At 45.9% G+C, this 27,267-nt stretch overlaps 2 protein-coding genes across 6 annotated transcripts in view; one reads left to right on the forward strand and one right to left on the reverse strand.

The window, feature by feature from the left end:
• hapln1b (hyaluronan and proteoglycan link protein 1b) overlaps positions 1 to 3,782 on the forward strand; it is a 35,470-nt gene extending 31,688 nt beyond the window's left edge. For all 3 annotated transcript variants that reach the window (XM_014128298.2, XM_045689900.1, XM_014128299.2), the window contains exon 6: positions 44 to 3,782. In XM_014128298.2, the coding sequence (XP_013983773.1) occupies positions 44 to 333 (290 nt within the window). In that variant the 3' untranslated portion in view covers positions 334 to 3,782. The remainder of the gene's footprint in view (positions 1 to 43) is intronic.
• Positions 3,783 to 4,611: 829 nt separating this feature from the next.
• Positions 4,612 to 27,267, reverse strand: part of vcanb (versican b) — a 42,593-nt gene continuing 19,937 nt past the window's right edge. The window contains exons 9-19 of one of the 3 annotated variants that reach the window (XM_045689897.1): positions 25,848 to 27,237; positions 20,125 to 20,238; positions 17,600 to 17,713; positions 16,848 to 17,438; positions 16,502 to 16,615; positions 16,291 to 16,404; positions 12,977 to 13,135; positions 10,778 to 10,860; positions 7,253 to 7,397; positions 6,902 to 7,084; positions 4,612 to 6,787 (exon numbers count right to left, since the gene is read on the reverse strand). In XM_045689897.1, the coding sequence (XP_045545853.1) occupies positions 6,591 to 6,787; positions 6,902 to 7,084; positions 7,253 to 7,397; positions 10,778 to 10,860; positions 12,977 to 13,135; positions 16,291 to 16,404; positions 16,502 to 16,615; positions 16,848 to 17,438; positions 17,600 to 17,713; positions 20,125 to 20,238; positions 25,848 to 27,237 (3,204 nt within the window). In that variant the 3' untranslated portion in view covers positions 4,612 to 6,590. Of the gene's footprint in view, positions 6,788 to 6,901; positions 7,085 to 7,252; positions 7,398 to 10,777; positions 10,861 to 12,976; positions 13,136 to 16,290; positions 16,405 to 16,501; positions 16,616 to 16,847; positions 17,439 to 17,599; positions 17,714 to 20,124; positions 20,239 to 25,847; positions 27,241 to 27,267 lie in introns of all 3 variants that reach the window. The other 2 variants (XM_045689896.1, XM_045689898.1) reach the window with 2 other exon arrangements.

Here is a 27,267-nt window from a genome sequence, read left to right on the forward strand (position 1 = left end):
GGGGGTGTACATGTGTATCTAACCTTCTCCCTCCCTCTCTTAGGGCGGTTCTACTACCTGATCCACCCCTCCAAGCTTACATATGACGAGGCTGTGCGTGCGTGTCAGAAGGACGGAGCTCAGATTGCCAAGGTGGGCCAGATGTACGCCGCCTGGAAGCTATTGGGCTACGACCGCTGTGACGCCGGCTGGTTGGCTGACGGGAGCGTCCGTTACCCCATCACCCGCCCCCGTAGGCGTTGCAGCCCAACGGAAGCTGCCGTGAGGTTCAACGGCTACCCTGACAAGAAACACAAGCTGTACGGAGTCTACTGCTTCAAGGGCCACAACTGAGAACCCCAATACGCTCACACACACACACACACACACACTAGAGAAGCTAATACATTTACAGAGAGTAGGATGGAGAGGGAGATGGGAAGAGGAGTTTAGAGAGAGGGAGGTCATATAGGGGAAGTTACTGATATAAAACATTTAAATAAAACATTCAAACTGTGATATTTTCTTTTTAGATACAGTAAAACGAGAGGTGTGAGAGTAATTTTAACAAACCATGTTTTTTTGTAATCTGGGACCTGGTAGTGTATGGGGGATATGTTATTTAATCTGTTATTTTTACGTAGGAACAGAAAGGGAGGATGGATTTGGGGAAAGGGTTGGTGAGAGGGAGGGAATGGTGGTGGAGAAACAGATGATGTCACATTGTCCCAAAGTGACATCGTAAGTGGACGAGGCATACCATAGCTTGAAGGAAGTCCTTGGACTGAGAACAACCCAGTAAAGCTTCTGATAACTGAACTGATACCTTTGGGCGCTTACCTTTTCTGTTCAATTAAACCCAGGACAAACAAAAGAGCAACAATATTCACACAAACACAAAAAGCAAAGATAGCGTAGCTCAAGCTATTATTATTATTATTATTATTATGTTATAGAATGCAACTACAGCACAATGAACATCCAGTCTGCTGTCCATCTTTGCAGGGTGCTACAACAGTGTCATGTATTTCACCATCATTTTGACTAGTTTAATTAATAATGTGTGGACCAAACATCATTCTCATCATAGAAATTGATAAAAAAAAAAAAGGAAAAGCCAACCATTAGCATTGTTTAGTTTCTTTTTTACTATGAATATGTAGAATGTGAGTATCTAGAATTGTATTTCTGTTTATGGATGTCTTTTGATATAGAAATATTGTTTAATTTTCTGCGCTACGCTATCCCAGAGTTCTGTGCTCAGTCACAGGGCTCAAGTGTTTAAACTAACCTCAGAAACATACAAACGAGGAAACCATAATACAAAAGTTGCACTGGACAATGTTTATGTCAGAAGACTTACAGTGGCCTAGAAGGGACAAGGTAAACCGCATTTAGTCCTCAGCAGCAACACAAAATGCCTGGCAATAGTTGTCTTACTGAGTAGTATTGTGACACGCAGACCTGCAGTATAATATGTATGTTAAACACTAGTTTCTGTGCCTCTATATACATCTTAGCCTCTAGTTTAGAAACACAAGGCATGCCTCTGAGCTTTTATACACAGCAGAAAGCCAAAAGCAACACTTGCAGTGTAAATCCCAATTTTTTCAAAATATTTTTTTTTGGTGCTATTTTTGACACAAATAGTTTCTTATAGTGAATGAGTAGACCCAGTGATATCTGTGAAACTGGTTGTTTGAGCACTGACAAGCTGTTAGCTAGCTAACGATGCCATGTTAGTCTGCATGGCTAAGCCTCAGGCCAACAGCTCAGGCATATCTATTTATCTGCATGAACACAGAGCCTGCGATACCCTTGCTCACCACTACCAGTGCAGCCCACTCTAGACTAGCCCAGTGAATTGGCCAGATAATCATCCTATTTAAAAACACCATTGGTTCCTGCAGGTACAGTAAGAGACTCCCATGTTAGAACAACACAAGGACTGACGTACACTAGCTTAAGAGCCTTACAGCAACACTAGCTGGCTCCAAGAGAATGTTAGGTCATTCCTGGAGTGTTAGGTTAGCTATACTTGGCTCGACCTGACATAGTTTGCTTATTGTTGAGTTAGCAAGACTTGGCTCTACCGTGTCCTATGACAACTGCACTCAGAGGTGAGTACAGGAACGCTAGTGGAAGGAGCAAAAAATATGGACCGTTATCACAAAGACCTGCTGGACAGACACATATATTTATATTGAAATTAGCCTCAGAACCTATGTTAGTACGAAAAATATGTACACTACCGTTCAAAAGTTTGGGGTCACTTAGAAATGTTCTTGTTTTTGAAAGAAAAGCAAATTTTTTTGCCCATTAAAATATTGAGACTGGTGTTTTGCGGGTAGTATTTAATGAAGCTGCCAGTTGAGGACTTGTGAGGCGTCTGTTTCTCATACTAGACACACTAATGTCCTTGTCCTCTTGCTCAGTTGTGCACCGGGGCCTCCCACTCCTCTTTCTATTCTGGTTAGAGCCAGTTTGCGCTGTACTGTGAAGGGAGTAGTACACAGCGTTATACGAGATCTTCAGTTTCTTGGCAATTTCTTGCATGGAAAAGCCTTCATTTCTCAGAACAATAATAGACTGATGAGTTTCAGAAGAAAGTTCTTTGTTTGTAATCGAACCCACTAATGCTGATGCCCCAGATACTCAACTAGTCTAAAGAAGGCCAGTTTTATAGCTTCTTTAATCAGAACAACAGTTTTCAGCTGTGCTAACATAATTGCAAAAGGGTTTTCTAAGGATCAATTAGCCTTTTAAAATGATAAACTTGGATTAGCTAACACAATGTGCCATTGGAACACAGGAGTGATGGTTGCTGATAATTGGCCTCTGTACGCCTATGTAGATATTCCATTAAGAATCAGCTGTTTCCAGCTACAATAGTCATTTACAACATGAACACTGTATTTCACTGTATTTCTGATCAATTTGATGTTATTTTAATGGACAAAACATTTGCTTTTTTTCCAAAAACAAGCACATTTCTAAGTGACCCCAAAATTTTGAACGGTAGAGTATCTTACTTGTTTCCCCGGTCAGCAAAGCACAGTGATTAACACTTTTTAAACAGGAATCATGAGCCACAACAATGATTATGACAAACACAAGAGAGCTTCTGCCAGAGAACGTTACAAATCTGTCAGAAAGCATCACCAATGCTTTTCTTCAACTGTACTAACATGCTCATTGTGAACCTTTACTAACAAAACCTTTTTGGCTGGTTCAAGAACTGCCCATTACTTAAGAATTAACTATGTCATGTATCAATTCATTCAAAAGGTTAAGAAAAAACTACAACCAGGTGTAACGGGCGTCATATAGAGGAGACCAAGGCGCAGCGTGTTGAGTGCTCATCGTTATTTTTTTTAATGAAAAACGAACGCTAGACAAAATAAACAAAAATGACAGCCAACAGTTCTGTCAGGTTAAACAAACTAAACAGAACGCAACGACCCACGAAAACCAATGGGGGAAAAAAGGCTGCCTAAGTATGGCTTCCAATCAGAGACAACGATAGACAGCTGCCTCTGATTGGAAACCATACCCGGCCAAAACATAGAAAACAAAACATAGAATGCCCACCCACCTATCACACCCTGACCTAACTAAACAGAGAAACCACAGCTCACCTAGGTCAGAGCGTGACACCAGGCAATCATTTTTATCCCTACACTGTTTTGTGTACGGAAAACATTACTCAGTTGCAGTACTGTTTGTAACTATATTAGGAACTTTTTGGACCCAAAGTCAAGAGGAAAATAAAACAATTCAAATAAATAAATAAATACTCCTGACTTTGTTTCTTATTGTTGCCATGGAAACAACCAAAATACCTGGACTTGCAGCTTTGTGTGTATATCACTGCTGAGTGATGTAGGAATACGGGCTACAGTAAGAGTCATGGAACAGTATCTATTGGTAGAGGATAGGGGCTGGTTTGGGACTGAAGCACACTGTGACTGCCAGGTGTGAAGACATAGGCCTTCAGTAATTCATGCACACACACACACACACACACACACACACACACACCCTAATGTACGTGTTTCCAAAGGGTGGGGACGTTTGCGTAAGGGTTTTCCTGCCAGTTTGGGGGGAATGACAGAAGTACACAGAGGTCTTTTCATGGTATGCCTGTTCTGTTCGTTGATCTTGTAACTGAAAAATGTCTGTCAAAGCAGCAGATTGTTTTAGGAGCTGGATGACGGCATGAGGTTGAGACGTTGGTTTGCTGGTAGTGGTTCATATATTCATGCTGGTTTCCAGAGGAGAGCACTATTTTAGGATCCCCCCACCTAGCCTGCAAGCAGCTGTTGCCTGGAACCACAGCAGGGCCGCACTGACTGACAGACAGGAAAGATAGACTCATTTATTCAGTTCAATCCTTTCATTCATTCCTCCATCCATTCGTTTATTCACTGGGGGGAGAGTATGCGTCACCAGTCGTCACTCACACCGTTAAACTTTTGACTGCGTCACCAGACTCTCTAAGCTCCCTCTGTTGGCAGTCAGTACCTATGACAGGTAAAGAAACTGCTATACTTTTTCAATAAACTCAAGTGGATTTATTGAATAATCTTCTGCACTGAGATACAAAGTGTGAGAATATTGATGCACACTGGATAAAATCCGTTATCGTATTTATTTTTTATTGCACAGTCAGCGGAAGGTGAGATGGAGCACAGGATGGTACAGTATTAGTGAGTTTTTGGTGACATACACAACAGATACAAGAACATAAAAACAGACAAAGTATTCACATTCCCTCTGCCCCCCCCCGCATACCCCACGCTCTCTGGGGTAGAAACACACATCATTTGGATGATAAAACACTATGATAGAACACATACATGGAGCGCAAACAGAAGGGATGAAAGCAGAAAACCAAGAAGACACATGTACCAGAATCCTAACTGAAGAACAGAGACACTAGGCTCCCAACTTTCAATGCTGTTTCTTCACCCAGTCATTTCTGTCCTCAGGGGAGAATCATTATTTGTAGCATTTCTGAATAAATGGTCATAGTTCACGTGCCTTTGAATGCTTCTCAAAGTCGGTTCTTGTTGAGAGGCAGTTTGTGGTGACTCGCAGGTACAAGTCATCCCCCTGAACAGCGCCATCACAGCTCAGATATCTGGATTGTAGAACTTTACTAAACAGAATATGTGAAGGCAACATAATGTAAGAAGAGGTACTTTCAATGCAAGGCAGATTTCTGGAAACGGCCAAATAAGTCGCCCTTATAATAGCCACTTCAGTTCTAATGACCTTGAACAGTATCACAGGCCATGTATAGGTGTAACATATGCAATAAATTAAACGGCTACAGCTTCTTATATAACTTTTCCCACGTACAGACCTGACATTCGTTACACTCTCTCTTCCCCCATGTATCATTGCATACATAGCAATAACAAAACTGGTTAAGCGTAAGAAGCCCATTCCCTTTAAAAACCATTGCCTTGAAGAAGAAGACATCGCTGATGCGTTTGTATATGCTGGAGAGCCACTGAAGGAGGTGACCTATCACAGACAGCGTCTGATACGGACCTCTCGTCATGTCCTCTCCTATAAGGAACTGATTGAGCTCTTTCCTGATTTGAGTTCTACTGTATGCACCGCATGGTAACAGTCAATAATAAGACAGATTTCACTTTATAGTGACTTCTGAATAAAGTGATTGACCGAAGATTGTGATAAACGAGTGACTCTTCGTCTCACATTCTGTGAGAGAGAAGGAAAAAAAACATTGCAAATATTGGAAACAATGTAATAAATCACGTTCATTTAAGTTAATGGGTTCTTTCATGGGAATAATGCAAACTTGTCACCAACAAACAACTGGGGTGGTAAGCCAAATATGTCTGTTATTTTTAGTGGATTTTTTCTATGGCGTAAAGAAACAGGGTAAAGGGGAAATGTTCAGAAGGCGCTGGATTGAGATGTGTCCATCTCTAGAGCAGGAGCGGTCAAGTTCTCCAGTTCTAGAGATGGACATTGGACACTGGACACTGTGTTAACCATTAAGGCACTGTGTGTCACGGTTTTAGGAAGAATCAAACGCGATCTGGGGTGGATTTCACTAAGCAAGATCAAAATCGAGTTAGCCGGCTCACTTCAATAAATATTCTGAAACTTAAATTTGTCCTTGTTGAATTTGAAATGGACTCAATCCTCTATGTAACCATGTTCATAACACCTGTTTATAAACTAGAAAATTGTTTTATCGAGAGTTTATCAGAGTTAGCTTGCTGATTATGACTAAACCTTGTGAAATACCCCCATGCCCCTATCCAGATAAATTGACATACAAATGTACATACATACATACATACATACACATATACACATATACACATATATATATATATATATATATATATATATATATATATATATATATATATATATATATATATATATATATATGGTGTGTGTGTGTATATCTGTGGGTTCTAGCTAGTTGCTCTGGGATTAGGGATGCAGAATAACTGTACATTTTCTCAGAAATTCCCACATTTTCCAGAAATCCAGAAATTTGGGGAAAGTTCCTGGTATTTTGCAACCGTATCTGCACTTTTAAGGACTGACCAGAGATCAGATTAGTGTTGATGTCTCCTCTCGCTCTGCTGTTTTTGCTTTTGGTTGTAGGTCTTCCGTTGGTCTTGATTGTTTTGGTTGTTGTATCGTTGGTTTTGATCGTTGAACTGGTTGTGATTATTGTGATTGTACTGATTCTGGTTATGATTGTGATTGTCGGTGTGTTTCCTAGAAGCGAAAGACTTCTGGTAGGTAGCGGCTGAAAAAAAAAAAAAAGAGAGATCGTTAATGTCGTTGGATCTAGGCCCTGATTAGTTGGATGGGGGGTAGTCAGTTCTGGTAGTCAGAGACAGAAGAAGTGGGCAGTACTCACGGCTCATGCAGGTGATCTTAGGGCTGTCCCATTGGCCATTGTCACGGCAGCGGATGGTGGGGGGGTATCTCTGTATGAAGCCGTTTTTACAGTGGTAACGAATCAGAGTGTTGATCTCATAACGAGGCTTCATAGAACCAAACACACGAGCATCCTTCACTACTGGGGGCTGGCTGCAAGAGACTGGAGGGAGGAGAGAGGACAAGGGTTAGGTATGTATGTATGTATGTATGTATGTATGTATGTATGTATGTATGTATGTATGTATGTATGTATGTATGTATGTATGTGTGTGTGTGTGTGTGTGTGTGTGTGTGTGCGTGCGTGCGTGTGTGTGCGTGCGTGCGTTACCTGTGCCCTTCTTGCAGGTGAAGGTGAGGTGGTAGTTGCAGGGTACATCATTCCACTGTCCTCCCTCGTGCCAGATCATCACCACACAGTCCTCTCCAGACTGGAAGAAACTGTCTGGCTGGTTGGGACGCCAGTGCTCATATTGCTGCAAATACAATCACACACTGTCATCATCACCAAAGTTTAGGCCTTTTTACTTGCAGCCACATTCATTAGCACCTTTCCTGCATCCCAGTTACTCTGATAGCCCCCACAGCCCTCATACAGTATAGGATCCTCAATCAGACTACACCTGACCTCTAAGCTAGTCACCGCATAACACGGGAGGAATCTTAATGTAACTTCTTCGCAAATCTCATTAATCACTAGCTACTATAGGGACCAGATGACAATACCTTTTAACAAGTTTATTGGGACATTACACACAGTTCCTTTTTGAACCCTGCTATTCATGTTTCACTATTATTATTTCATGACATTCACTGAGGAGGATGGATCTCTCCTTCCGCTGAGGAGGAGCCTCCTCTGATGGAGACTCCTACTGCAGTGGTTCCTTTTCTATTACTGTACCACTAACTGAATTTTACTCTGCCCGGAGTACTCCTGAAGTGCCCCCTAATGTGCATTTTACCAGTAGGCTATGGTCTCATGAGTCTTCTTAAGCACCCGCTGTGGGTATGCCAAGTACACCCAGGGGTGCTAGTGATTGGGCCCTATAGATCCTCAAAAAGATCTACAGCTGCACCATTGAGAGCATCTTGACTGGCTGCATCACCGCTTGGTATGGCAGCTGCATGGCATCCGACCGCAAGGCGCAACAGAGGGTACGGCGTAGGGCCAAGTACATCACTGGGGCCAAGCTCCCTGCCATCCAGGACCTCTATACCAGGCGGTGTCAGAAGAAGGCCCCAAAAAATGGTCAAAGACTTTAGCCTTCCAAGTCAGAGACTGTTCTCTCTGCTACCGCATGGCAAGCGGTAACGATACACCAAGTCTGGAACCTACAGGACCCTGAACAGCTTCTACTCCCAAGCCATAAGACTGCTAAAAAGTGAGTTAAATGGTTAACCAAATAGTTACCGGGACTATCTGTATTAACCCTTTTTGAGCAAACTTTTTTTACTCAAAACATATGCTGTTGTTACTTACTATCTGTCACTTTATTCCAAGTTATATGTACAGTCCATTTGGAAAGTATTCAGACCCCTTGACTTTTTCCTTATTTTGTTACGTTACAGCCTTATTCTAAAATGTATTAAATAGTTTTTTCCACCTCATCAATCTACACACAATACCCCATAATGGAAAAGCAAAAACAGGTTTTTAGATTTTTTTACAAATGTATTTAAAAAAAACGGAAATATCACATTTAAGTAAGACCCTTTACTCAGTACTTGTTCTGAAGCCACTACTGAGTTGTCTTTACTAAGTGCTTAGGTTCGTTGTCCTGTTGGAAGGTGAACCTTCACACCAGTCTGAGGTCCTGAGCACTTTGGAGCAGGTTTTCATCAAGGATCTTTGCTCTGTTCATGTTTTCCTCGATCCTGACTAGTTTCCCAATCCCTGCTGCTGAAAAACATCCCGACAGCATGATGCTGCCGCCACCACCATGCTTCACCGCAGGGATGATACCAGGTTTCATCCAGACGTGACACTTGGCATTCAGGCCAAAGAGTTCAATCTTGGTTTCATCAGACCAGAGAATCTTGTTTCTCATGGTCTGAGAGTCCTTAAGGTGACTTTTCTCATGTGCTTTTTACTGAGGAGTGGCTTCCGTCTGGCCACTCTACCATAAACGCCTGATTGGTGGAGTGCTGCAGAGATGGTTGTCCTTGTGGAAGGTTCTCTCATCTCCACAGAGGACCTCTGGAGGTCTGTCAGAGTGACCATCGGGTTCTTGGTCACCTCCCTGCTCCCCCGATTGCTCAGTTTGGTCCAGTGGCCAGCTCTAGGAAGAGTCTTGGTGGTTCTAAACTTCTTCCATTTAAGAATGATGGAGGCCATTGTATTCCTGAGGACCTTCAATGCTGCAGAAATGTTTTGGTAACCTTCCCCAAATCTGTGCCTTGAAACAATCCTGTCTCGGAGCTCTACGGAAAATTCCCTAGTGGCTTGGTTTTTGCTCTGACATGCCCGGTCAACTGTGGGACCTTATATAGACAGGTGTGTGCCTTTCCAAATCATGTCCAATCAATTGAATTTACCACAGGTGGACTCCAATCAAGTTGTAGAAACATCTGAAGGATGATTAATGGAAACAGGATGCACCTGAGCTCAATTTCGAGTCTCATAGAAAAGGGTCTGAATACTTATGTAAATAAGGTATTTTTGTTTTTTATTTTACTAAATTAGCAACATTTTCTAAAAACCTCTTTTCACTCTGTCATTACGGGGTATTGTGTGTAGATTGATTAGCGAAAAATACAATTTAATCCATTTTAGAATAAGGCAGTAATGTAACAAAATGTGGAAAAAGCGAAGGAGTCTGAATACTTTCTGAATGCACTGTATCTACCTCAATTACCTCATACCCCTGCACATCGGCTCGGCAATGGTACCCCTTGTATATAGCCAAGTTATTGTTATTCATTGTGTATCTATTATTACTACATGTTCAAATGTTCTATTATTTCTCCATTATTCTCTTTCTCTCTGCATTGTTGGGAAGGGCCCGTAAGAAAGCATTTCACTGTTAGTCTACACCTGTTGTTTACCAAGCATGTGACAAATGAAATTGGATTGGATTTGAATCGTGCTAAGGTGGAGTAAAGGTGTCAGAATGCTTCAGTTCGGCTGGCCGAACGAGGGTTCTCGCATACACCCTGAAAATACAAAAAAGTGGCAATAGTACTGTTTGTCCATTTTGGGACGCCGTAGCCAGTATGCACTTCCTCAAAATAGTCAGAATTCATCTAAGATAATTTAAGAAATCTGTCATTCATTTTGATGTTTTTGCTGAATAGATCTTAGTCAGTGGCTGTAATATACAGAGAAGCCATAAGGGGGCGCTCCAGCTAAGTGAGCCAGCCGCATAATCTCTATCTGTAGCTGACCCAAACGTTTAGCCAATTTCCCCCACCACCACCAACAGGCAGATGGACATGGAGACAGGGAGAGTTCTCCCAATCTCTACCCGCCAATCACCTCTCTCTTCCCTGGGCTCTTTTTGTCACAGTGTCCCTGGTCCAAACGTCTTCAACAATGCAGTGATACATGTTAACTTGAACACACACACAAATGCACACTGGTACACCTAGAACTGAACAAGGGCATGTCTCACAGTACTGAGAGATAACTCCACTAAAACAACATTGCTTCAACATTATCATCTGTGTCTCTCTCCTGTGGCTGTGCTTGGACAGAAACACACACACACAAACACACACACACACACACACACACAAACACACTGTCCTTCCTCCATATCTCAGTCCAGACGTCATACAGAGGTCATAAGAGATCAGACGTCATAAGTAACACCCATATCATATAATATCTTATCAGGGTGAATTTCTCCTGTCTTACCATGATGCTGCCGTCAGTCCAGCGGAAGTCTCTCTCAAACATCTTGTCGTTTAGACCGATCCACTGGTAGTCATGGCCCAGACCTGGGGGTTAGAAACAGCAGTTAGACCTGGTTCTCTTTAGCTCTACAACAGGAAACAACAAAGGCATTTTAAGACGTGTTAATAACGAGCTTCGTGTTCCCAAAGACTGCCTTCGTAGCCCAGAAACACTGCCATCCTCTCCCTCTTTCCCACTTTCCTGAACTCTGTACCTCCCTTCTCCCCTCCCTCTCTTCCCATCTTCCTCTGTCTAACCCAATAACGCTGGCATGTTTACAGAACAGATTACAGATTGCAGTGTGTGTGTGTGTGTGTGTGTGTGTGTGTGTGTGTGTGTGTGTGTGTGTGTGTGTGTGTGTGTGTGTGTGTGTCTTTTACATTTTCTTTTCTGAGTTCGTGTACAGACTCATAAAAACAGTTTCATATGGACAATAGAGTGCTACATGCGGCACACATTATCTCTATACCCCATACTCTCTACCCTCCGACCTCTCACCCTAACCTGGGCCTGTAACCTGTGAGTTATGAGAACCTACAGTGAGGGAAAAAAGTATTTGATCCCCTGCTGATTTTGTATGTTTGCCCACTGACAAAGAAATGATCGGTCTATAATTTTAATGGTAGGTTAATTTGAACAGTGAGAGACAGAATAACAAAAAAATCCAGAAAAATTCATGTCAAAAATATTATAAAATGATTTGCATTTTAATGAGGGAAATAAGTATTTGACCCCTCTGCAAAACATGACTTAGTACTTGGTGGCAAAACCCTTGTTGGCAATCACAGAGGTCAGACGTTTCTTGTAGTTGGCCACCAGGTTTGCACACATCTCAGGAGGGATTTTGTCCCACTCCTCTTTGAAGATCTTCTCGAAGTCATTAAGGTTTCGAGGCTGACATTTGGCAACTCGAACCTTGAGCTCCCTCCACAGATTTTCTATGGGATTAAGGTCTGGAGACTGGCTAGGCCCCTCCAGGACCTTAATGTGCTTCTTCTTGAGCCACTCCTTTGTTGCCTTGGCCGTGTGTTTTGGGTCATTGTCATGCTGGAATATCCATCCACGACCCATTTTCAATGCCCTGGCTGAGGGAAGGAGGTTCTCACCGAAGATTTGACGGTACATGGCCCCGTCCATTGTCCCTTTGATGCGGTGAAGTTGTCCTGTCCCCTTAGCAGAAAAACACCCCCAAAGCATAATGTTTCCACCTCCATGTTTGATGGTGGGGATGGTGTTCTTGGGGTCATAGGCAGCATTCCTCCTCCTCCAAACACGGCGAATTGAGTTGATGCCAAAGAGCTCCATTTTGGTCTCATCTGACCACAACACTTTCACCCACTTGTCCTCTGAATCATTCAGATGTTCATTGGCAAGCTTCAGACGGGCATGTGTATGTGCTTTCTTGAGCAGGGGGACCTTGCGGGTGCTGCAGGATTTCAGTCCTTCACAACGTAGTGTGTTACCAATTGTTTTCTTGGTGACTATGGTCCCAGCTGCCTTGAGATCATTGACAAGATCCTCCCGTGTAGTTCTGGGCTGATTCCTCACCGTTCTCATGATCATTGCAACTCCACGAGGTGAGATCTTTCATGGAGCCCCAGGCCGAGGGAGATTGACAGTTATTTTGTGTTTCTTCCATTTGCGAATAATCGCACCAACTGTTGTCACCTTCTCACCAAGCTGCTTGGCGATGGTCTTGTAGCCCATTCCAGCCTTGTGTAGGTCTACAATCTTGTCCCTGACATCCTTGGAGAGCTCTTTGGTCTTGGCCATGGTGGAGAGTTTGGAATCTGATTGATTGATTGCTTCTGTGGACAGGTGTCTTTTATACAGGTAACAAGCTGAGATTAGGAGCACTCCCTTTAAGAGTGTGCTCCTAATGTCAGCTCGTTACCTGTATAAAAGACACCTGGGAGCCAGAAATCTTTCTGATTGAGAGGGGGTCAAATACTTATTTCCCTCATTAAAATGCAAATCAATTTACAACATTTTTGACATGCGTTTTTCTGGATTTTTTGTTGTTGTTACTCTGTCTCTCACTGTTCAAATAAACCTACCATTAAAATTATAGACTGATCATTTCTTTGTCAGTGGGCAAACGTACAAAATCAGCAGGGGATCAAATGCTTTTTCCCCTCACTGTAAAGGAGGCGGACTTACCGTTGACATACAGCTGCTCCTCCTGTGACAGGACACTGACGAGGTGGGCTCCGTGGAGGCGACACTCCCTCTCGGCAGCGTCCCAGGTGCGACGGTGCGTGATGTGCTTATAACACTGGCTCTGGAACTTCTGCCAGCCATACTCACACACCTCCGTGTCTGCGGGGGGGGGACCAATGACTAACAATATCTACAGAGATGACACAAATTACACAAACTTGGAGATGAAGAGAGAGAGAGAAACAGAGAGCGAAAGAGAGTAATAGAGTGAGAGAGTGAAAGAGAGAGAAACTAAAACAAAGGGTGGATTGTAAGAGAGAGAGCGAGAGAGAGAGAGAGAGAGAGCTCCAGCTGGCTGAATGAGCTCACAGACTCTAAGGCTCACAGTTGAAACTCATTAGCCTGTTTCGAAACACTCACAAGTACCTATTCTCTAAGCCAAACACGCAAGCTTATGGACGCACGCACATTGATGGACGCACGCACGCACTGTCATGGACGCACGCACATTGAACCCGCCTGTGTAAGGCCAGTCAATAGATGAGTACAGAAGGGAATGCTACTGCACCAAGGGACTGTAGTGCCATAGTGAACCCTCTTTGTTAATGTTGGACTTGGTTAGATTTGGTCATGGAATGCATGCCAGTGTGCCCACAATGCTACACTATATGGCCAAAAGTATGTGGACATCCCTTCAAATGAGTGGATTTGGCTATTTTAGTCACACCCGTTGCTGACAGGTGTATAAAATCGAGCACACATGCAATCTTCATAGACAAACACTGGCAGTAGAATGACCCGTACTGAAGAGCTCAGTGACTTTCAACGTGGCACTGTCAATAGGATGCCACCTTTCCAACAAGTCAGTTCGTAAAATGTCTAAACTGCTAGAGCTGACCCCGGTCAACTGTAAGTGCTGTTATTGTGAAGTGGAAATGTCAAGGCCACACAAGCTCACAGAACGGGACTGCCGAGTGCTGAAGCGAGTAGCACGTAAAAGTTGTCTGTCCTCGGTTGCAACACTCACTACTGAGTTCCAAACTGCCTTTGGAAGCAATGTCAGCACAAGAACTGTTCGTTGGGAGCTTCATGAAATGGGTTTCCATGGCAGAGCAGCTGCACACAAGCCTAAGATCACCATGCGCTATACCAAGCATCGGCTGGAGTGATGTAAAGCTCACAGCCATTGGATTCTGGAGCGTTCTCTGGAGCGATTTATCACGCTGGTATTCCGACGGACAATCTGGGTTTGGCGGATGCCAGGAGAATGGTACCTGCCCCAATGCATAGTGCCAACAATAAAGTTTGGTGGAGGAGGAATAATGGTCTGGGGCTGTTTTTCATGGTTCAGGCTAGGCCCCTTAGTTCTAGTAAAGGGAAATCTTAACGCTACATCATATAATGACATTCTAGACGATTTTGGGCTTCCAACTTCGTGGCAACGGTTTGGGGAAGGCCCTTTCCTGTTTCCGCCTGACAATACCCCCGTGCACAAAGCGAGGTCCATACCGAAATGGTTAGTGGAGATCAGTGTGGAAGACCTTGACTGGCCTGCACAGAGCCCTGACCTCAACCCAATCGAACACCTTTGGGATTAATTGGAACGGCGACTGCGAGCCAGGCCTAATCACCCAACATCAGTGCCCGACCTCACTAATGCTCTTGTGGCTCCATGGAAGCAAGTCACTGCAGCAAATGTTCCAACATCTAGTGGAAAGCCTTCCCAGAAGAGTGGAGGCTGTTATAGCAGCAAAGGGGGGACCAACTCCATATTAACGGCCATGATTTTGGAATGAGATGTTCGACGAGCAGGTGTCCACAAACTTTTGGCCATGTAGTGTATGTCAGAACAACATGATCCGGCGCACTGCTGGCTTGGATGAGGTGACCATTCACAACATGAATCCCTGGTGAGCTGTTCTTGTAGAACAAGAATTCTGAATAGTTGTTTGGAGTAGTTCCGTCATTCTAGAAGTTTCTTCTGTGTTCTACTTTGGAATGTTGAACGTTGAAGTTCAATAGGTTACGAATAATGTATAGATGAGACAATTGATACGGCGAATGCCAATCTGTTAAAAAACTATTTTCATTTCTCGAGTATGTTATGCTTGTTTCCCACAAGAATTGATGTTATATTCAGCGCTAGGGAATGACCAGTCCCATTCATACCATACAGGCTGAATAAGCAGGTCTTTGTGATGTCATTGATTATAATAGGTTGGAATGACTAGAGAAACATACAACCCATATATTGTATTTAACCTTATAAAGGGCTGAACCAAGACTGGTAGACAGAGAGAGACAGAGAGAGAGAGAGAGACAGAGAGAGAGTGTGTGTCTGTCTGTCTGTCTGTCTGTCTGTCTGTCTGTCTGTCTGTCTGTCTGTCTGTCTGTCTGTCTGTCTGTCTGTCTGTCTGTCTGTCTGTCTGTCTGTCTGTCTGTCTGTCTGTCTGTCTGTCTGTCTGTCTGTCTGTCTGTCTGTCTGTCTGTCTGTCTGTGTGTGTGTGTCTGTCTGTGTATGTGTGTGTTAGGTGGGGGGTTATGAACTCTACCCAGGACCTCAGGCTGTCTATCAGCAGCAAACTTCAGATCAACTTTATTAACTTATCATACACTCTTCCCTCGCTAAGCCGACACACACACACACACATTTTGTTTTGCATGACATTTGTGTATATGCACTGTGCAGACAGTAAGAGTGTGAATGTGCACAATGCATGTACAGTAACTGTGTGTGCACGTGAGCCAATGTGTGTGTAGGTTAGCTGTTGAATAATAGTAGCAATACTGGCAGTGGACCTGGAACTAATCAAGTGTGGACTGTGGATCTAACGCCTAGTTTCAGGGGATATGCAGGGAGCAGAGACATGACTCACTGTGTGTGTGTGTGTGTGTGTGTGTGTGTGTGTGTGTGTGTGTGTGTGTGTGTGTGTGTGTGTGTGTGTGTGTGTGTGTGTGTGTGTGTGTGTGTGTGTGTGTGTGTGTGTGTGTGTGTGTGTGTATGTGTGTGTGTTCCCAACAGACACAGCTGTAGTCACATTTATTTTCCAGCCTGAACCAGAGAATGTATTCTGTCTACTGACTAAATATGACCAAGAACTGGCAGTTCCACTATTCAACAGAATTGCTTACCACATTTGGACAGAGTTGGCATGAAAGGCTGTCTCTTTTTTGAAAAAGCCTTGATTAGGGTTTTAAAGCAGCTGTACAGGTGTGTGTGTGTGTGTGTGTGTGTGTGTGTGTGTGTGTGTGTGTGTGTGTGTGTGTGTGTGTGTGTGTGTGTGTGTGTGTGTGTGTGTGTGTGTGTGTGTTACCTTGTTCACAGAGCAGTCCTGTGTAGCTGGGTAGACACAAACAGGTGAAGGAGTTGACTCCGTCCATACAGGTGGCTCCATTACGACATGGGTTGTACTGGCACTCATCAACATCTACACAAATAACAGAGACAATATGATATCTGTGTGTGTGTGTGTGTGTGTGTGTGTGTGTGTGTGTGTGTGTGTGTGTGTGTGTGTGTGTGTGTACCTGTCTCGCAGTGCTGTCCAGTGTATCCAGGTGGACACACACAGATGCTGGCTCTGCCTCTCTGGTAGCAGGACGCTTTGTTCAAACACACATTCACTGTGCACTGCTGCAGTCCTGAGACACACACATATATCATCATCATCATAGCAAAGCTATCAACACCATGATCAACATCATCGTCATCAAGAACATCAGCATCATCATCATCAACAACATCAGCATCATCATCATCATCATCAACAACATTATCATCGACAACAACCATGAGAGCAGAGAAGACAGCGGCCGTGATGACATCACCAACCCATTGTTAAACCACTGAACAGACTCTGAGATTTACACCTACCTCTGACATCGACAGTCTGGTCCACGATGTAGTAGTCAGTTCCTGTTTCAGGCTGGTATGTGGACTGAGGTTCTTTAGGAGCATGGGGGCCGGCCTCCAGCAGAGGAGGACCAATCGCACGGTCATAATCCACAAACTCCTCCCCTTCAGGCAGGGGGGTCTGGGAGGTCAGGGTCCAGTCGGGGATGGGGCGGGAGGGAGGTGGAGTGGAGGGGTGTGCAGGGGGTGTGTGTGTTTGGTTCAGGTGCTGTGGGGTCTTCTGATCTGTGGTAGAGTGACTGGTTTGGTCCTTAGTGTGGGTGGGGGGGAATCTAGGGGGAGAGGGTTGTTTGGTTTGGTCCTTAGTGTGGGTGGTGGGATCTCTATTGTATGTGGTTTGGTTCTTGGTGGGATCCCTATCGTGTGTTGGACGCTGGGTGGTTTGTGTAGGGGGGTACTTGGATTGATCCTTAGTGTCTGTGGAGAGATTTTTGTCCTGTGTGGCAGGTTGGCGGGAGTGGTCTCTGTGCTGTGTAGAAGAGTCTGTGTGATGTCCAGCGTGGTCTTCTACACTCACTCCTGCCTGGGTTGGCATGGTTCCTGGTCTGGCCCCTGGTTTGGGTGTAACAGTCAGGTTTGAAAGGCTGTCTCTTTTTTGTAAAAGCCTTGATTAGGGTTTAAAGCAGCTGCACAGGTGTGTGTGTGTGTGTGTGTGTGTGTGTGTGTGTGTGTGTGTGTGTGTGTGTGTGTGTGTGTGTGTGTGTGTGTGTTACCTTGTTCACAGAGCAGTCCTGTGTAGCTGGGTAGACACAAACAGGTGAAGGAGTTGACTCCGTCCATACAGGTGGCTCCATTACGACATGGGTTGAACTGGCACTCATCAACATCTACACAAATAACAGAGACAATATGATATCTGTGTGTGTGTGTGTGTGTGTGTGTGTGTGTGTGTGTGTGTGTGTGTGTGTGTGTGTGTACCTGTCTCACAGTGCTGTCCAGTGTATCCAGGTGGACACACACAGATGCTGGCTCTGCCTCTCTGGTAGCAGGACGCTTTGTTCAAACACACATTCACTGTGCACTGCTGCAGTCCTGAGACACACACATATATCATCATCATCATAGCAAAGCTATCAACACCATGATCAACATCATCGTCATCAAGAACATCAGCATCATCATCATCAACAACATCAGCATCATCATCAACAACATTATCATCATCATCATCATCGACAACAACCATGAGAGCAGAGAAGACAGCGGCCGTGATGACATCACCAACCCATTGTTAAACCACTGAACAGACTCTGAGATTTACACCTACCTCTGACATCGACAGTCTGGTCCACGATGTAGTAGTCAATTCCTGTTTCAGGCTGGTATGTGGACTGAGGTTCTTTAGGAGCATGGGGGCCGGCCTCCAGCAGAGGAGGACCAATCGCACGGTCATAATCCACAAACTCCTCCCCCTCAGGCAGGGGGGTCTGGGAGGTCAGGGTCCAGTCGGGGATGGGGCGGGAGGGAGGTGGAGTGGAGGGGTGTGCAGGGGGTGTGTGTGTTTGGTTCAGGTGCTGTGGGGTCTTCTGATCTGTGGTAGAGTGACTGGTTTGGTCCTTAGTGTGGGTGGGGGGGAATCTAGGGGGAGAGGGTTGTTTGGTTTGGTCCTTAGTGTGGGTGGTGGGATCTCTATTGTATGTGGTTTGGTTCTTGGTGGGATCCCTATCGTGTGTTGGACGCTGGGTGGTTTGTGTAGGGGGGTACTTGGATTGATCCTTAGTGTCTGTGGAGAGATTTTTGTCCTGTGTGGCAGGTTGGCGGGAGTGGTCTCTGTGCTGTGTAGAAGAGTCTGTGTGATGTCCAGCGTGGTCTTCTACAGTCACTCCTGCCTGGGTTGGCATGGTTCCTGGTCTGGCTCCTGGTTTGGGTGTAACAGTCAGGTTTGAAAGGCTGTCTCTTTTTTGTAAAAGTCTTGATTAGGGTTTAAAGCAGCTGCACAGGTGTGTGTGTGTGTGTGTGTGTGTGTGTGTGTGTGTGTGTGTGTGTGTGTGTGTGTGTGTGTGTGTGTGTGTGTGTGTGTGTGTGTGTGTGTGTGTGTGTGTGTGTGTGTGTGTGTGTGTGTGTGTGTGTGTGTGTGTGTGTGTGTACCTGTCTCACAGTGCTGTCCAGTGTATCCAGGTGGACACACACAGATGCTGGCTCTGCCTCTCTGGTAGCAGGACGCTTTGTTCAAACACACATTCACTGTGCACTGCTGCAGTCCTGAGACACACACATATATCATCATCATCATAGCAAAGCTATCAACACCATGATCAACATCATCGTCATCAAGAACATCAGCATCATCATCATCAACAACATCAGCATCATCATCAACAACATTATCATCATCATCATCATCGACAACAACCATGAGAGCAGAGAAGACAGCGGCTGTGATGACATCACCAACCCATTGTTAAACCACTGAACAGACTCTGAGATTTACACCTACCTCTGACATCGACAGTCTGGTCCACGATGTAGTAGTCAGTTCCTGTTTCAGGCTGGTATGTGGACTGAGGTTCTTTAAGAGCATGGGGGCCGGCCTCCAGCAGAGGAGGACCAATCGCACGGTCATAATCCACAAACTCCTCCCCCCTCAGGCAGGGGGGTCTGGGAGGTCAGGGTCCAGTCGGGGATGGGGCGGGAGGGAGGTGGAGTGGAGGGGTGTGCAGGGGGTGTGTGTGTTTGGTTCAGGTGCTGTGGGGTCTTCTGATCTGTGGTAGAGTGACTGGTTTGGTCCTTAGTGTGGGTGGGGGGGGAATCTAGGGGGAGAGGGTTGTTTGGTTTGGTCCTTAGTGTGGGTGGTGGGATCTCTATTGTATGTGGTTTGGTTCTTGGTGGGATCCCTATCGTGTGTTGGACGCTGGGTGGTTTGTGTAGGGGGGGTACTTGGATTGATCCTTAGTGTCTGTGGAGAGATTTTTGTCCTGTGTGGCAGGTTGGCGGGAGTGGTCTCTGTGCTGTGTAGAAGAGTCTGTGTGATGTCCAGCGTGGTCTTCTACACTCACTCCTGCCTGGGTTGGCATGGTTCCTGGTCTGGCTCCTGGTTTGGGTGTAACAGTCAGGTTTGAAAGGCTGTCTCTTTTTTGTAAAAGTCTTGATTAGGGTTTAAAGCAGCTGCACAGGTGTGTGTGTGTGTGTGTGTGTGTGTGTGTGTGTGTGTGTGTGTGTGTGTGTGTGTGTGTGTGTGTGTGTGTGTGTGTGTGTGTGTGTGTGTGTGTGTGTGTGTGTGTGTGTGTGTGTGTGTTACCTGTCTCACAGTGCTGTCCAGTGTATCCAGGTGGACACACACAGATGCTGGCTCTGCCTCTCTGGTAGCAGGACGCTTTGTTCAAACACACATTCACTGTGCACTGCTGCAGTCCTGAGACACACACACATATCATCATCATCATCATCATCATCATCATAGCAAAGCTATCAACACCATGATCAACATCATCATCATCAAGAACATCAGCATCATCATCATCAACATCAGCATCATCATCACAGGGGCGAAAATCTGATATCAACTTTGGGGGGGACAATTACATGAAAATTTTCTCAAGAGTAATTCCTGAGGGGGACACCAAAAGTAGTGCTGTAAGACATAGCCTACATTGTAATATGGTAAATGTATATTGAGGAACCAAAGAAATAAGGTGTTTGCCGTACTCCTAACTACCGGTACCCAAAACTACACAACTACATTTACATTTTTGTCATTTAGCAGATGCTCTTATCCAGAGCGACTTACAGTAGTGAATGCATACATTTACATTACATTTAAGTCATTTAGCAGACGCTCTTATCCAGAGCGACTTACAAATTGGTGCATTCACCTTATGATATCCAGTGGAACAACCACTTTACAATAGTGCATCTAAATCTTATAAGGGGGGGGGGGGTTAGAAGGATTACTTTATCCTATCCTAGGTATTCCTTAAAGAGGTGGGGTTTCAGGTGTCTCCGGAAGGTGGTGATTGACTCCGCTGTCCTGGCGTCGTGAGGGAGCTTGTTCCACCATTGGGGTGCCAGAGCAGCGAACAGTTTTGACTGGGCTGAGCGGGAACTGTGCTTCCTCAGAGGTAGGGGGGCCAGCAGGCCAGAGGTGGATGAACGCAGTGCCCTTGTTTGGGTGTAGGGCCTGATCAGAGCCTGAAGGTATGGAGGTGCCGTTCCCTTCACAGCTCCGTAGGCAATCACCATGGTCTTGTAGCGGATGCGAGCTTCAACTGGAAGCCAGTGGAGAGAGCGGAGGAGCGGGGTGACGTGAGAGAACTTGGGAAGGTTGAACACCAGACGGGCTGCGGCGTTCTGGATGAGTTGTAGGGGTTTAATGGCACAGGCAGGGAGCCCAGCCAACAGTGAGTTGCAGTAATCTAGACGGGAGATGACAAGTGCCTGGATTAGGACCTGCGCCGCTTCCTGTGTGAGGCAGGGTCGTACTCTGCGAATGTTGTAGAGCATGAACCTACAGGATCGGGTCACCGCCTTGATGTTAGTGGAGAACGACAGGGTGTTGTCCAGGATCACGCCAAGGTTCTTAGCACTCTGGGAGGAGGACACAAGGGAGTTGTCAACCGTGATGGCGAGATCATGGAACGGGCAGTCCTTCCCCGGGAGGAAGAGCAGCTCCGTCTTGCCGAGGTTCAGCTTGAGGTGGTGATCCGTCATCCACACTGATATGTCTGACAGACATGCAGAGATGCGATTCGCCGCCTGGTTATCAGAAGGGGGAAAGGAGAAGATTAATTGTGTGTCGTCTGCATAGCAATGATAGGAGAGACCATGTGAGGATATGACAGAGCCAAGTGACTTGGTGTATAGCGAGAATAGGAGAGGGCCTAGAACAGAGCCCTGGGGGACACCAGTGGTGAGAGCCCATGGTGCGGAGACAGATTCTCGCCACGCCACCTGGTAGGAGCGACCTGTCAGGTAGGACGCAATCCAAGCGTGGGCCGCGCCGGAGATGCCCAACTCGTAGAGGGTGGAGAGGAGGATCTGATGGTTCACAGTATCAAAGGCAGCAGATAGGTCTAGAAGGATGAGAGCAGAGGAGAGAGAGTTAGCTTTAGCAGTGCGGAGAGCCTCCGTGACACAGAGAAGAGCAGTCTCAGTTGAATGCCCAGTCTTGAAACCTGACTGATTAGGATCAAGAAGGTCATTCTGAGAGAGATAGCAGGAGAGCTGGCCAAGGACGGCACGTTCAAGAGTTTTGGAGAGAAAAGAAAGAAGGGATACTGGTCTGTAGTTGTTGACATCGGAGGGATCGAGTGTAGGTTTTTTCAGAAGGGGTGCAACTCTCGCTCTCTTGAAGACGGAAGGGACGTAGCCAGCGGTCAAGGATGAGTTGATGAGCGAGGTGAGGTAGGGGGAGAAGGTCTCCAGAAATGGTCTGGAGAAGAGAGGAGGGGATAGGGTCAAGTGGGCAGGTTGTTGGGCGGCCGGCCGTCACAAGACGCGAGATTTCATCTGGAGAGAGAGGGGAGAAAGAGGTCAAAGCACAGGGTAGGGCAGTGTGAGCAGGACCAGCGGTGTCGTTTGACTTAGCAAACGAGGATCGGATATCGTCAACCTTCTTTTCAAAATGGTTGACGAAGTCATCCGCAGAGAGGGAGGAGGGGGGGTGTGGAGGAGGATTCAGGAGGGAGGAGAAGGTAGCAAAGAGCTTCCTAGGGTTAGAGGCAGATGCTTGGAATTTAGAGTGGTAGAAAGTGGCTTTAGCAGCAGAGACAGAAGAGGAGAATGTAGAGAGGAGGGAGTGAAAGGATGCCAGGTCCGCAGGGAGGCGAGTTTTCCTCCATTTCCGCTCAGCTGCCCGGAGCCCTGTTCTGTGAGCTCGTAGTGAGTCGTCGAGCCACGGAGCAGGAGGGGAGGACCGAGCCGGCCTGGAGGATAGGGGACAGAGAAAATCAAAGGATGCAGAAAGGGAGGAGAGGAGGGTTGAGGAGGCAGAATCAGGAGATAGGTTGGAGAAGGTTTGAGCAGAGGGAAGAGATGATAGGATGGAAGAGGAGAGAGTAGCGGGAGAGAGAGAGCGAAGGTTGGGACGGCGCAATACCATCCGAGTAGGGGCAGAGTGAGAAGTGTTGGATGAGAGCAAGAGGGAAAAGGATACAAGGTAGTGGTCGGAGATTTGGAGGGGAGTTGCAATGAGATTAGTGGAAGAACAGCATCTAGTAAAGATGAGGTCAAGCGTATTGCCTGCCTTGTGAGTAGGGGGGGAAGGTGAGAGGGTGAGGTCAAAAGAGGAGAGGAGTGGAAAGAAGGAGGCAGAGAGGAATGAGTCAAAGGTAGACGTGGGGAGGTTAAAGTCACCCAGAACTGTGAGAGGTGAGCCATCCTCAGGAAAGGAACTTATCAAGGCGTCAAGCTCATTGATGAACTCTCCAAGGGAACCTGGAGGGCGATAAATGATAAGGATGTTAAGCTTGAAAGGGCTGGTAACTGTGACAGCATGGAATTCAAATGAGGAGATAGACAGATGGGTCAGGGGAGAAAGAGAGAATGTCCACTTGGGAGAGATGAGGATTCCAGTGCCACCACCCCGCTGGCTCGATGCTCTAGGGGTATGCGAGAACACGTGGGCAGACGAAGAGAGAGCAGTAGGAGTAGCAGTGTTATCTGTGGTAATCCATGTTTCCGTCAGCGCCAGGAAGTCTAGGGACTGGAGGGTAGCATAGGCTGAGATGAACTCAGCCTTGTTGGCTGCAGACCGGCAGTTCCAGAGGCTGCCGGAGACCTGGAACTCCACGTGGGTCGTGCGCGCTGTGACCACCAGGTTAGAGTGGCAGCGGCCACGCGGTGTGAAGCGTTTGTATGGCCTGTGCAGAGGGGAGAGAACAGGGATAGACAGACACATAGTTGACAAGCTACAGAAGTGTTGTTTCTTGTATTATTGTCTCTTGTGTCTTTAGAGAACTGTTTCACTTTGATATCCTTTTTCTTCTGTCCTGATTTTCTCTTTCTTTTCTTCTGTTAACTAGATATTCTTTGTTGTTCTTCGTTAGCTAGCTAGCTTCTTCCAAAAGAGTCCCTAGCAACTGCTTAGCAACTGGTAAACAATTCAGCTAGCTAAGATAACTATTTTTCATAAAATTGTAGTTATTTTTCAAAAGCCTATCTTCTTTGTTTGTTGCTTGTTTTTTCTCCTATTCAGTCTTGCAGTTTTCTTTTGCTTTTTTCCGATGTACTTCACTCTAAAAACCATGTACATTTCAATATTTGTAGGAGCTCATTTTTCAGCTGCTGCTGCTCAAATTGGAGTTCCGGAACTTTACATTTCATACATTTTTTTTTTTCTGTGCTGGCCCCCCGTGGGAACCGAACCCACAACCCTGGCATTGCAAACACCATGCTCTACCAACTGAGCTACAGGGAAGGCTAACTACTCACAACAGCAATACCATTGCCTTTAACAAATCTTAGTTCAGTCACCAGTTTAAGTTGAGAGTGGGGGTATCCATGGCATTTTCCAATTATGTTCCTATTTTACAAGTAAAAAAAATGGAGAACCTTTCATAATGTTGCCAAACAAATACTCAACAAACTTACCTGAGACTCCCTGTCTCTGCCAGTCTGTCCCTGCATATCTGTCCCCAACTCTGCTGTCTGTGTGCCATCTGTTGCCTGCTCTGCCTAATGACATCATTGTGAAACATTTCCATTAGAATTTCATTTCTTTCTTAAGAACATTTTATCAACTAGTCTTTGAGATATTAGGCTACTAGGGTTCTTACTTTGCGTTTTGGTGTACTGAAAAATACGCTGATGTCCGTCTTTTATTTTTCTGCCATTTTTCTACCTGGCTGGCTGGCTACACACACACAGTGTGTAGGTTATTTACAGTAGGAGATGGGCTTCTATCATCTTATCTTTTATCATTCTATTTGGGCTTCGATCTAAAAGGTAGCTAGCAAATGTGAAACGGATTAAAATGACAAGAGTTCATAGCTGTATGAGTTCACCATTTACACAACATATGCTGCAACCTTTTGTAATTTGAATAGTTTGTTTCATATTGGCTGGCTTCCAACAAAAGCTGAATTTGCAAAGCTAGCGAGCACCAATTCAGTTTCAGTGGTGTTTGCTATAATCTTTGCTACCCGGGTTAAATAAAATAAATAAATAAAAGTTCCCTTGCGACAATTTAGCTTTTGCAACGAGACCATTAAATATATTTAAGACAATGGTAGAAGAGAGTGTAGTTCTGTTCAGTTTGGACTTCAGTTTATCGCTAACCTTATCACAGGGACTTTGAAGCAGTAACTTACATCATCTGCATGCTGATCTCGGAATAAATTGACGATAGCAAAGATTCCATCTTTGACGAGGCCACATAAATGGAATAGGTACTAGCTTGCGTAATAGTTAATATTTGCGCGCTAGCTCTGCATATTCAGCTAGTGTGTGTGTGCGATTGACTGGATTAACCTCACGTCAGTTACGTTCATTGAGTGCCTTTCAGACAGTGGCTAGACCCCTCTGTTACCCTGCCAGTGGATCAAACCATTGTGAGGAAAAGGGGGGGGGGGGGTCGCAATCTTTTGAAACTTAAAAACTCGCTATTAAGTGTCTATAATCAGCACAATTGCTTTCATTGCGTATTATTAATATTATTTAAATTACATAGTTATGATTCAGTGATATACTGGGGGGGACAAATCATATTTTTCCCAGGATGGGGGGGTCGTGTCCCCCCGTCCCCCCCGCGATTTCTGCCCCTGCATCATCATCATCAACACCATGATCAACATCATCATCATCAAGAACATCAGCATCATCATCATCAACAACATCAGCATCATCATCATCATCAACACCATGATCAACATCATCATCATCAACAACATCAGCATCATCATCATCATCAACATCATCATCATCGTCATCATAAACAACAACCATGAGAGCAGAGAAGACAGCGGCTGTGATGACATCACCAACCCATTGTTAAACCACTGAACAGACTCTGAGATTTACACCTACCTCTGACATCGACAGTCTGGTCCACGATGTAGTAGTCAGTTCCTGTTTCAGGCTGGTATGTGGACTGAGGTTCTTTAGGAGCATGGGGGCCGGCTTCCAGCAGAGGAGGACCAATCGCACGGTCATAATCCACAAACTCCTCCCCCTCAGGCAGGGGGGTCTGGGAGGTCAGGGTCCAGTCGGGGATGGGGCGGGAGGGAGGTGGAGTGGAGGGGTGTGCAGGGGGTGTGTGTGTTTGGTTCAGGTGCTGTGGGGTCTTCTGATCTGTGGTAGAGTGACTGGTTTGGTCCTTAGTGTGGGTGGGGGGGAATCTAGGGGGAGAGGGTTGTTTGGTTTGGTCCTTAGTGTGGGTGGAGGGATCTCTATTGTATGTGGTTTGGTTCTTGGTGGGATCCCTATCGTGTGTTGGACGCTGGGTGGTTTGTGTAGGGGGGTACTTGGATTGATCCTTAGTGTCTGTGGAGAGATTTTTGTCCTGTGTGGCAGGTTGGCGGGAGTGGTCTCTGTGCTGTGTAGAAGAGTCTGTGTGATGTCCAGCGTGGTCTTCTACACTCACTCCTGCCTGGGTTGGCATGGTTCCTGGTTTGGCTTCTGGTCTGGTTCCTGGTTTGGGTGTAACAGTCACCTGTCCCTCCACCCCAGGTCCCACCGGGGGAGCCTCGATGGCTCCAGGACTGCCGGGGCTAGTGTATCTGGGGTCTTCAGGCGGGTACACCTCCTGTGCCGAGCCTTCCTCTTCTGCCGATGAAGACCCCTCGAAGTCTCCTGCCTCTGTCTGTGATGTAGTGTGTGTGTCCTCGGTGTAAGTGTCAATAGTGTTTGTGTCCTTAGTGTGAGTAGAGTGTGCGTGTGATGAAGTGTGTCTGTCCTTGGTGTAAGTATCAATAGTGTTTGTGTCCTTAGTGTGAGCAGAGTGTGTGTGGGACGGGGCGTGTGAGACACTCTCCGCCCCTCCAATCTCCGTCTCGTCTGTGACCACGCCTGATTGGCTGTCTGAGGCGGGGGTGGGCCGGGTGTCTTCTGCTGAGCCCTCCTGGGTACGGCCGCCCGACCCCTCCATGTCCTCATCAGGGGAGATGCCATCTGGGGAAGTATGGGGGGAACTAGGGGATGAGGCTGAGACTGGGGATGTGTGTTGGGAATTCGGGGTTGTTCCTTCGGAGCTCTCCGTCTTCCCTGTCCTGTCTCTGCCTGTGCCTCTGTCCGTGTCTTTAGCTGTGTGTCTGTTTGTATCTCTGTCTGTGTCTGTAGCAGTGGACTCGCTGGTCTCTCCAGTATGGATGGAGTCATAGTCAAAGGGAGTGGGGCTCTTCTCCTCCCCTTGCTCCATCTCTCCTCCCAGTTCACCATAGACTGGTGTGGCCATCTCAAACTGGTCTCCTCTAGCCTCCTGCTGAATGAATGGATGAATGAATGAATG

This window comes from Salmo salar, chromosome ssa11 (genome assembly GCF_905237065.1).
Source record: "Salmo salar chromosome ssa11, Ssal_v3.1, whole genome shotgun sequence".
NCBI classification, from domain to species: domain Eukaryota; kingdom Metazoa; phylum Chordata; class Actinopteri; order Salmoniformes; family Salmonidae; genus Salmo; species Salmo salar.